General features: G+C 37.3%; 1 protein-coding gene across 3 annotated transcripts in view; it reads left to right on the forward strand.

Moving 5' to 3' along the window:
- Cacna2d1 (calcium voltage-gated channel auxiliary subunit alpha2delta 1) overlaps positions 1-12,402 on the forward strand; it is a 430,688-nt gene that overhangs the window by 379,820 nt on the left and 38,466 nt on the right. For all 3 annotated transcript variants that reach the window (XM_051152078.1, XM_051152080.1, XM_051152079.1), the window contains one exon: positions 7,687-7,748. In XM_051152078.1, the coding sequence (XP_051008035.1) occupies positions 7,687-7,748 (62 nt within the window). The remainder of the gene's footprint in view (positions 1-7,686; positions 7,749-12,402) is intronic.

Genomic DNA, 12,402 nt, shown 5'->3' on the forward strand with positions numbered 1-12,402 from the left:
GTCAAAGTGTGCATTAGGTGAGGGAAATATGGGAGAATGGGGAAATAGAAGGATCCAGAGGCTCCTAGAAATCCCCAAGAAAACCATCATATGGGTGGATGTGAACCCAGGGGTTCTGCTCAAACTACTGCACCAACCAAGGACAATACATGCAGTAAACATTGAGCCCCTATTCAGATCTAGCCAATGGACAGAACATTCTCCACATGCAGGAGAGCAGGGACTGACTCTGACATGAACTCTGGTGCCCATATTTGATCACTTTCCCTTGGTGGGGAGGCCTGGTGGCACTCAGAAAAAGGATAAGCAGGCTACGAGGATGAGACTTGATAGGCTGTGGCCTTATGGTGGGGAAAACGGTCTCCTCCTGTCACAGACCTAGAGAAGAGGAAAGGGTGAAAGAGGGAGGGAGGGAGGAAGGGGTAGATAAAAGTCAGGGGATAACAACTGAGATGTAATCTGAATAAATTAATAAAATAAATTTTAAAAAGAATGATAGCCTACTATCCTTCCTCTGAGTGCCACCAGGCCTCCCCATCCAGGGGACGTGGTCAAATATGGGGCACCAGAGTTCGTGTAAAGGTCAGAACCCACTCTCCACTCAACTGTGAAGAATGTCCTGTCCATGGGGCAGGCTACCAAGAAGAGACTTGATACCCTATGAGCATATACAGGGGGAAGAGGTCCCCCCCCCCGTCACAGTCATAGGGGAAGGAAGTAAGGGGAAAATAGGAGGGAGGGAGGAATGGGAGGATACCGGGATGGGATAACAATTTAGATGTAATATGAAGAAATTAATAAACTATATTTTAAAAATTATTACAAAAAAAGAATCGTGATGTTGGTAATCTGATATCCCTTTCATCATTTACTTATAACACAGGGATATCTCCAGTGAGCAGGGTTTTTTTTTTTATATTAAAAAGCTGTATTCTCTTAAGGAATCATATCCTTTCACTAGAGCAGTGTCTCATCAATTTCAGAGAACTTGATGTTCAATTGTGCGATCTGGAGTTCAGATCCCACCCACCTTGTTGACAGGCTCTGTCTGTAACTCAAATTCCAAGAGCTCTGGTAACCTCTTCGAACTCTGCGGACAGCTGCACACACATGCATACACACACACACACACACACACACACACACACACACAAACTTTTAAAACATCATGTCTTAAAACTACATATAATGTTTACATGGTTTCATTGTTATAAGATTGTTATAAGAAACAGATCTCTTTAGGCCAGGGTTGTGATCATATTTAACTTAAGGTAATATTGCATGTTACGTTGTATTACCTGTGTAAACAAATTTTCTAGAGATTGTTATGTGTTTTATCTTATTTTACTATTTATGCCCTCTATACTCTTTATAATTTTCATACATTTAAGTCTGAAAATAAGTCATGTGATAGCACAGCTACCCTCATTCTTCACTGTATATATAATAAATTGACATTGCTTCATGTCTGAGTGTAAGATATTTTTGTATGTGGGGTTATTCTCTATTGGTTATTTGTGAAATAAAACAGAAAACTGCATATTTGAATGGTCCAAAATACATAGGATTAAGATGCTTTTCTGCCTATAAGTTAAATTGCAGCTATCACATACAAATTTTAGTTCTTTACTCAAAATCCTTTATGTTTTAGAAACATATATCCCCCTAACTTCTTGGCTGCTCTTCCCCTAAAAGGGACTTACAACTTAAATATTTTCAACATCACACAGCATTTCTTATTTTGATATAATTATGAGGGCCTAATACCAGAATAGGAATGGAGGTATTAAATTTTTCATTTTTATTGAACTGTCAACTCTAGTTGCTTCTCCTTTAGCCATGATCTTTACCCCTTACTCCCAAAGCAAGGAAGTAAAGTATTTAAGAGTTCTGCCAACTCCTCCATGTTGTTCCAAGAACATTGATCTTCACATTTTTGTACAGCTTACAACTCATTGTCACACTGCTAATTTTCCTTTTCCAATTTACTGTTTATTCGATCTTTGAGCAGTATGCACCTATGAACCACATTTGTCTGCCTTAGAAATTTTAGATTTTCTCCTAAATGCACTATTGAGGACAGATACATTTGCTAGTCAACTATTAAAATATTGCTACTCTATTTTTATCTATTTTTATACTTCAAAAACCCTATTATTTACTTTGGATGAACATAACTTTTTCATGTTAAATGTCAGATTTATAAACAAACAATTGTAACACGTTCATTATTCTGATTTTTACCTATTTTATTTCCCTTTTTTTTGAAAATACCTTTCTTTTTCACATAGTATTTCCCGATTATGATTTTTTTCTCACATACTATATCACTCTATTCTCCCTAATCCATCTCCAACTCCTTTCCAGACCCACCCTCTTTATCTCTCACTAGAAAACAAACAGATTTCTAAGGAATTAATATTAAAATAAAATATGATACTATAAAATAAAACGAAAACTAACACATTGGAATAGGACAAACAAACAAAAGGAAAAGAGCCCAGGAGAAGGTACAAGTGCAATTTATTCAAACCCTAAGGAATCCTATCAAGCCACTAAACAATAAGCCATAATTTATACCCCAAATATAGGATAAAAATAAAAATGTATATATCTACCGTATATGTTATATTTATTATGTTTATCATATCATAGTTATTATGTATTATATTATATATTATGTATTTTACATATATATTGAATATTATATGTTATATATACTAAGTATACAATTGTAGGTTACATACAATGTACAATAAATACAATACATTATATATAATATGTAATATTGTGTATATTACATTATTGTAATATAATATAAAATAAGATGTACAATATATAAGAGTATATATTGAATATTAAATATACATACAGCAAAATAAAAATAATACAATTTTTTAAACAGCTCTGAAAAAACACTATGAGACCAGGAACCTCCCAAGATGCCATTTTATTTTATTTTTTGTTGGCCATCAACTGCTGGGCATGCAGCCTACCCTTAAGAGTAATTTGTTTTCTCGATGAAATTCCCTTGGAAAAAAATAAAATTTTCATTTGCAAATGGATATCAGCTGGAAATAGCTTCTGGGCTAGGGATGGGGCATGTGTCCATGTCTTTCTTCAGTTCTGAGACCCCATCTGGTACAGACCAGTGCAGGACCTGAGCATGCTCTGCTGCTCGATTCTGTTACCTTATTTCACTGCTGTCCTCCATCCCTTCCAGCTCTTCCAGTCTTTCTGTCTCTTCATTAGTGGCCATCCCTGAGCACTGGTGGGAGGGATTTGATGAAGATATCCTGTTTAGGGCTGAGTGTACTTTCTGCATATTGTCTGGTTGTAAGTCTCTGTCTATATTGCCATCTACTGAGAGAGAAAACTTCTCTGATGATGACCGAGCAAAGCATTGATCTATAAGTATATCAGACTGTCATTAGGAGTTTCATAGTGCTGTGTTCTTTTAGTAGAACAATAGGATTTGGTTTTTACCCTGGGTCCCAGGGCTATCTAGTCTCAGGTTCTTGGCTTCCAAAGCAGTGCTGTGTATCAGTTCTGTCTCATTTAGTGGCCTTTCAGTCAAATCAGATATTGGTTGGTTATTCTCATAGCTTCATGCCAACATAGCACTAGCATGTCCTGGAAGTTGGACACTATTGCAGATAAAGGGATTTGTGGATGGATTGGTGCTTACGTTTTTTCCTGTGGTGCTTGCAGAGTGCCTTTCTGTACTAAAGACACTGGCAAGTAATGGTGTGGCTCTGCGTAGGTAACAGCTCAAGTTCTCCATGTTCACTGAGTTATATAGGTGTTCTGTTCAGCAGTGGGACTTTGCTGTCAGGTTGTAGAAGGCAACCTGTAGTCTTGGCAACACCCAGGGATATTTGAGGGTTCCTATGGCTTCTTTGGCCAACAGTTCAGTTAGATAACTCACTCCCAAAACTGGAAACTTCGTTTAGTGGCAAAAGATGTTCAGTTAGGGCTTTTTCTTTCCCATTGTTTGGTAATTCTATTTCAAATACCTTCATATATGTATATATTTTAGGAAACTTTCACTATATTAGGTTTCCATACTCCTCCTCAAATACCCTAAACGTTATCTGTCTCTTCCCATTTCCCTCCCTTGTCTCCCTTTCAGTTCCAGCTTCCCTCCATCCACCCAAAGCTATCTAATTTATCTCCCTTTTCTAGGTAGATTTATTTGTACATCCTGGCCCCTTACTCTATACCTCACCTCTGTGGTTCTATGGATTATAGCTTGATTTTCAATGGTTTAACTGGTAATATCCACATATAAATGAATGCATACTACATTTGTCATTCTGATTCTAGGTTACCTCACTCACAATGATTTTTTTCTACTTTTATCCATTTACCTGTGAATTTCATGATTTTATTTTTTTAATGGCTGAATAATATTTCATTGTTTAAATGTACCACATTTTTTGTATCCATCCATCTCCTAAGGGATATCTAGACTGTTTCTAATTTCTAGCTATCATAAATAGAGAATCAATGAATATGGTTGAACAAATGTCTCTGTGTTAGAACGAAATATCCTTAGGACATATTCCAAAGGTGGTGTAACTGGATCTTGAGGAACTACTGCACTGATTTTCATAGTGTATGTACAATTTTGGAGAGGCACTAAGATAGAAAGATTTAATAAAGGGGACCTCATGAACCTGAAAAGCTTTTGCAGAGCTAAGGACACCATCATTTGGATAAAGCAGTATCCTACAGAATGGAAAAACATTTTTAATTTCCAAAATATATATAGAACTCAAAATTTATATCAAGAAAATAAACAACACAACTAAAGAATGGAGTACAGAACTAAACAGAAAAATCCTCAAAGGAAGAAACTCAAATGGCCGTGAAACACTTAAAGAAATGTTTAGCATCCTATGTCATCAAGGAAATGCAAATCAAAACTACTTTGTGATTTCATCTTACACCTGCCAGGTTGATAAGATCAGCAACACACATGACAGCTCATGCTGGAGAGAATACGGAGTAAGAGGAACACACATCCATTGCTGGTGGGACATTATTCTGATTATAAGATGATATCATCGAAAGAATTAGATCTGTGTTTACTTTATGCAAAGTTTAGCAAGAATTTTAAAGTATCATAATAGCTTTTAAATTACAGTGCTTGAGTCTAGTTTGACTCAAAATCTCAGGACTCAGGAAAAAGTCAGATCTGGTGAATCCATTATTTCTTGTAAGAAATCATATAACTTCTCTTTGCACCATTTTTCACACCTATGAGATAGGAGAGCTGAATGCTAACACACACATATCAACATTGATGGCAGGTCATTTTCTTTCAAGCCATGTGCCCTATATTCCACAGAGCATCTCTTCACATGGGATAATGAGGACTTTTCACCACACCTGCCTCAGGTTGATGTATAGAGATTTTATCCATAGTCATCCCTATCAGGAATGCAGTTATTCTTTAATAAGGCAAATGTTCAGAATAAGTAAGGAGTTAAAAGCTATATGTGTGTGATTAAATACCTAGCAAAAGAAAGAATAAGTATGTGGTTACTAATGTTCTATGACATCAGATGTACTGTACATACATGAATTATTTATTTAACACTGCACCTTGCTTGGAAAATATAGGTATTTTTCTAACCTTCAATTACAGAGTAATTATCTATTTATAAGAACATGATATTTCCGTACAAAGGCATTGCTAGATGTTTACTGTACTTAGATGAAGAAGTGCTAATGCATTGCCCTCTTCATATCAGCTATCATTCTTTCTTAAAATCAATCAATCCCCTGCTCCTCAGAAAATGAGAGCCTGCCCTATACCAACCTACACCAGCACATCAATAACTGAGCACAACCTTTTCCTCTGTGGCCTGGCAAGGCAGCCTGCTAGGGGAAGTGATCAAAAGGCAGGAAACAGAATCCTGTTTGCCCATTGGCTGCATCTGTGTAGGATGCCTAGGTCCAGTCCATGCATGGTCCTTGGTTGGTGCTTCAGTCTCCACAAGCCCCTCTAGACCTTGGGTAGTTCAGCCATGATTCTTAAACACTTCGGTTTACATTTGAGCATTGCCTAATATTTTTAATGTATACATTATTTATTATAATTTATTCACATTACATCCCAATTGTTATCCCTTTCCTCTTATCTTCCCATTCCCACCATCCATCCCCCTTCTGCCTGTTCCCCTCCCCTAGACCTTTGATAGGGGGCCCTCCTATCACAACTGTCTGGCAACAGCCTATTAGTTCTCACCAGAATAGCCTGCATCCCCGTCCTCTGTGTGCCTGCTAGGCCTTCTTGCCAAGGGGTAGTGACCAAATCGTGGGCACCAGAGTGCATGTCAGATGTTCAGCAGCAGTCCCTCTTCACCTCCCCCCCCCCACACACACACACATGTGGAGAATCAGCAGTCTATCAGTTACTTCTGAACACAGGGTCTTGGTTCTCTGTATGCATTGTCCTTGGCTGGTGCATCAGTTTGTGCCGCCCTCCCTGTTTACAGATCCACAGGCTTGATGGTTTCCTGGTAGAGCTCCTGCTCCCTCCCAGACTTTTCATCCCTTCATTCTTCCCTACAGCTCTCAGCACTCTACCCAGAGTCCAGTTTTGAGTCCCAGTATCTGTCCCAATCCCCACTGGGTAGAGTCTCTCAGAGGATACCTATGTTGGGCTAATATCCACTTATAAGTGGGTCTGGGTCTGGGTTACCTTACTTAGGATGATTGTGTCTAGTTCCATGCCTTTGCCCGCAAATTTCAAGATTTCCTTGTTTTTAATAGCTGAGTAGTATTCTATTGTGTAAAGGTACCACCGTTTCTTTATCCATTCTTCAGTTGAGGGACATCTAGGTTGTTTCCAGAGTCTGGCTATTGCAAATAAAGCTGCTATGAATATGGTTGAGCAAATGTCCTTGTTGTATGGTGGAGCATCTTTCAAGTATATGCCCAAGTATATGGCTGGTTCTTGAGGTAGCAGTATTCCCAATTATTGAGAAAGCACCAGATTGACTTTCAAAGTGGTTGTACACGTTTGCACTCCCACCAGTAATGGAGGCAAGTTCCCTTTTCTCCACATCCTTGCCAGCATGTACTATCATTTGAAGTTTTGATCTTAGCCATTCTGACAGTGTAAGATGGAATGTTGTTCATTTTTATTTGCATTTACCTAATGACTGGGGACACTGAGCATTTCCTTAAATGTTTCTCAGCTATTTGATATTCCTCTGTTGATATTTCTCTGTTTAGCTCTGTTCTCCATTTTTTAATTGGATTACTTGGTTTGGTGCTGTTTAATTTCTTGAGTTCTTTATATATTTTAGATATTAGCCCTTTGTTGGATGTAGGGTTGACATTGTCTAATATTTTATAGTCCTGTTTCATAATTAAATTTTGTTTTAATTTAAATCGACCAGAGTTTTGAAGAAAGTACTCTATTATAAAATCTTAGGCTTTTATGTTTATAAATCCCTAACCTGTCATTTGTGTACTTAGCTCTGTTACCTACTTATACTTGACAAGCACACACAACATTTTTAAAATATATAATAGAATGTATCATTCACTTGTGAAAACAAAAAGATGTTTAATGACAATGGAATTTCCAGTTGGACTTTACATTTTTACTCTTTCTATAAATTCACATAAATGTGGAGTTCTAATGACCATATTTAACTTTCTTTCTAGCGATACATTGACAAAGGAAATCGAACGTACACATGGACACCTGTCAATGGCACAGACTACAGGTACTTAACTACACCTATATATGTCTTGTATAAAGAACTGTTCAATTCAGTGCACCTTTTCCTAATATTTGATAGCCAGTTTTAAATAGAATAGTATAACATCTTAATTTTACTTAGCTATGTTCAGTGGAAATTTCAATAGAAAAATTACTCCTTCCAATAAAAAAAATGAATTACAGAGTCTGATTTTCCAGAATGCAAAAGGAAGAAAGTAGCTAGAAGTATAATATTTTAAATGATAAGTCTACTTAGTGACAGTAGTAATACAAGTTGATGTAATCCCATAAAAATGTACAGGTATGACTTCTACTGACTTACTCTTTTATTTCATTTAGCTTAATAGTTTTCATTTATGTCATGACTTAGCTTAAAAGTAGTAGTGTACTTTTGTTTGTCACAGTATATGTTATAAAATAACTAATGTCTGCAACCCTCCCATTTTCTGAACTTTGGAACCTAATGGCCCAATACTCAACAATCTATTGACTAATTTCCTACTTTCTTCAAACTCAGTGACCATGTACTCCATCCCTCACCTTTCTTCTCTCTTTGTTTTTTTTTATGTTTTGGTTTCTCTGTAGCCATGGCTGTCCTGGAACTCACTTTATAGACCAGACTGTCCTGGAACTCAGAGTTCTCTCTACCTCTGCCTCCCAAGTGCTGGGATTAAAGTGCCACTCAGCTACTCTACTCTCTTGCATTAAATCTTCTCAAAGCTTCCTGCTTTCTCTTTAGCCCGGTGTCACACATCCTTGGAATAGGAAAATGCTTGTTCTTGCTACTCATCACCTTTTCTTCTTGGCAGTTCTCATTTTTAAATTTCTTATCATCCATCTATACCTTCTCTCCATCCTTCCTTCATTCTAATAGTCTCTCCTATTTTTTTCCAAGATAGACTCATTTTCACTCTCCTACATTCATAGAGATCCATAGTCTGTGGCCACTACCTAAGACATACTTACATGTACAAAGTAAAACAATATCTATTTGCTAAAGTAAATCTTAAAATACACTAAAAACAGCAGGTAAATTTTTATCATTATATTCTACAGACTTAGAGTTAGCCTTGCAAGTTGTTTTCATGCTTTCTAAAAGCTTAGCCTCAATTTCTGTATGTTTTTATTCATGAAATAATTATAGGCACTTGGCAAATGGGCAAGGTCCTTAACCTACACTCATGTAGTACTAAGAAAAATGACTCTCGATTTCTCAATCTCCTCTTCTGTAGTGAGCTCATCATCTCCTAGTTCCATCTTCATAACACAGTGGCACATAGTAGGCACTTTCTAAATGAGTATAAAATTTGAGAGTCTCACTTTGAAGAAATAAGTTTTAACTTGAACGAACTTTCGATCTGTTTCATCCTGTCAAGTTCCAAAAATGATGGCCTAGAATTTCTGTCCTAATAGTTTCATGTGGACTTTGGCTATGCATTTATCTTCAGTCTTCAATCACTGACTTCAAAGTCATTAGCAACGTGTACATTTTATCTACCACAGCTTTAGACCCTGCAAATCGCCCAGTACCACATTTCGCCTAATCCTCGACAACCTTTATGAGGGCCAGGATATCTCAACAGCACAGCAAATTCAGGATGCTTATGCATGTCTCTTGATGACTTACTTTTTCTTCTCAAACCCATAAATTTCCTATGCACTTTCTCTCAGGTGATTTTATTTTCTTCTGTTCTGTTGAAAAATGCTATGGGCAGGATGAACTCTCACCACAGCTTGCAATTGCTTAAATGTGCAGCTCTCTCCTTTCTCTTATTTCTGTTCTAAATACAGAAAAAGATCTCACTTGATTTTCAATGTTGGTACAACTCCACTCAAATCCTCTAATTGGCATCTCATTCAATAAAGCAAAGTCTAGCCTGGCATCAGTTTCCTAGCACCTCCATTCTCCTTCACCACTAGCCTTTTCAGATTACTGTTCGTACACTCAACTCAACACCCTTTGGTTAAGCTTTACTTCTCTTCAAAGACATGACTAGCATTCTGCATCAAGACCTTTGTCCCTAAAGCCACTTTGAGTTAACATTACTTTCCAAGTCTCAGCTTCCTGTTCATTCCTCATTTACTTTATGTCTTTCCTTACTCTTCAGAAAGACATTTCCATTTCTAACATAATTAGTTAAAATCCTGTGTTGCCACACTTTAGCTCACCTAAAACTCACGAAGGTTTACACACAGACATATATGTGTGAGGCTTATAAAGACATTTAACTCTGTTGATGACTGTTTTCTTAAGTCCTAAGAGGGCAGAGATAGTTTTACCTCATCTACCATCTTCATAACACAGTGGCACATAGTAGGCACTTTCTAAATGAGTGTACAATTTAAGAGTCTCACTTTAAAGAAATAAGTTTTAACTTGAACAGACTTTCAGTCTGTTTCATCCTGTCAAATTCTGAAAATGATGGCCTAGAATTTCTGTCCTAATAGTTTCATGTGGACTTTGGCTATGCATTTATCTTCAATCAATATGAATCCTAATTAGTTGGTTGTGGCAGCCTCAGACTCAGCTATATCTGTTGTTGTTGTTGTTGTTGTTGTTATTGTTATTGTTGTGTTTCTTTTGTTACTCCTCAGTTTACAAACATCATACACACAATCTCTTAGTGGAGCCTTAGGGCCAGAGCTATCTGAAAGCTCCAATGTTGTTATCAGGCACCTGTCTCCTTCTGTTCTTAGAGTGAAGAATAGAATGCAGAAGAGAAGACAGTGTTAACGTCCAGAGATTTACACCCCACTCCTCTTCCACTGTTCTAGTTCTGAGATATTTTAGGACTTACTGAGGAATGCCAGAATTACTATTTAATTGTTTTACTCATTTAGATATACTAAATAGATGTATATCTAGCTCTTTTTCTAGGCATCTCTTTACATTCATATATTGTTCATGAACATTTACAGGTTACGGTTCTCCTCGATTCTTTTGATTATTGCCATCTTTCAGTTTTTGAATAAACCTTTAAGAGCCTACAAAGGTGCCAGACAGTAGGGACAGAGGGGAGCTCTGTCTCTTAAGAAATGACATCATTATAAAACAAAAGCATTGGTTGCACTGTGTGGGAATATAATTCCCGCCTTTGTTGTTGATAGAGCAAAGTGTAGAAACACTTCAAATTTCTGGCCATGAAAATGCATCAGCCATGTTAGTTGTAGTTACTTCACAGTCATTGCTATCTTTGTGGTTATCTAAATTCTGGGCTCTTGTTATTGTTTTTAGTTCCTCATGGATGTTTCAGTTGTGTTTACACGCACCCCACCTCCTCTCAGACCCATCCCCTTCCTCCCTAACCATTCAAATTTGTGTCTTGACAAAAATAATCCCAGCAAGCACAGTGTCTTCTGCCTGTATATTTTTGGGTGTTACCTTCCACTGAAGTGTGGTGGTCTTGCTAGGGGTACACTCTTAGAAAACTCCTCCTTCCTTTTCCAGCAACCATCACTATAATTAGGGAGCTATTGATTACTTGCAGGTTGTTGATGTCACCATTATGTACTTGGGCCTGTCTTACCAGGTCAATCAGTACTGTTCCCTCGTAGTTAGGAGTTGGCAATGTTCTCACAAATGGCCTCTTTGCCCAGACTCTTTCCTTTACACACCCAGGAGCAATTTTGTAGTTTACCTGTTATTTCTTCATCAAGCTTAGAGTCACCCTTTGCTTACAACATATTCCATTGGAACTATTATGAAGGATAAAGATACCACACATTTCTAACACAGCCTATCTGATCTGTCATTTTGCTGCTTCTGTCAGCAGTTTGCTTGGAAGGAGCCATGGCTTCCTTACTCTGCATGCTTTCCTCACATAGTCCCATCCCAAATCTCACTTTGGCCTCAATTACAAGTATATCCTAATGTCTGAGCAGATAAATTCACAAATAAGTAACAAGTGAATGCATTCTGCCTGAAAATTTATAGCTTGATTAAATGAATGGCATACAAATTTCAGACACAGGTGGCTTCTGTTTCCCTAAACTTTGATCCAACCTAGGCAGCACATTTTAAAATGTAAATAATGACTTATTTTACTTGAATGTACTATTTTAAAAGAGATCTACTTTGATGGGGGCAAACAGTTTGAGTTGAAAACTGTGTTATAGTCCATTTAATTCAGTTAACTAAGTTTATGTGAATCACAAAACCGTTGCCTGGCCTCTATCATCCATCTTGTGTCACTTGTTTTATTAAACTCTAATCTCTGAAAGGAAATAAAGCAGCCTTGTTGTATTGGGTTCATAATATGAGATCAAGCAAATCCTTGCACGTGACGGCATCATTGCCTTGGAATGTTGGTAGAGATCTTATCTGCAATATGTGGAAGAACTAACTGTTGGGTTGACTTGAAATAGATATGACTATTTTTCTGTAGAATGATTTGTGACTGTGAGTAGCAACATCAACCTCACAAGCCAACTCATCATGTATTTAATGTGCCAGTTTTAAAGCTCTCACTGGAATCCCCATGGGATTCCACCACTACTCTTGGTGGTGAATAACATGTAATTCAAGCTTATAGAAAGACATTGTAGCAGTCGTGTGATATGGTGTTATCAGTTTTAATTAGAAGTTTCTGATGAAGATAGATGCTGATGGAGCAATAAAAATGCCCTAATTCCCCTTGAGAGAAATTTGTAGGAGGCAG

Source organism: Acomys russatus, chromosome 10 (assembly GCF_903995435.1).
Source record: "Acomys russatus chromosome 10, mAcoRus1.1, whole genome shotgun sequence".
NCBI lineage: Eukaryota > Metazoa > Chordata > Mammalia > Rodentia > Muridae > Acomys > Acomys russatus.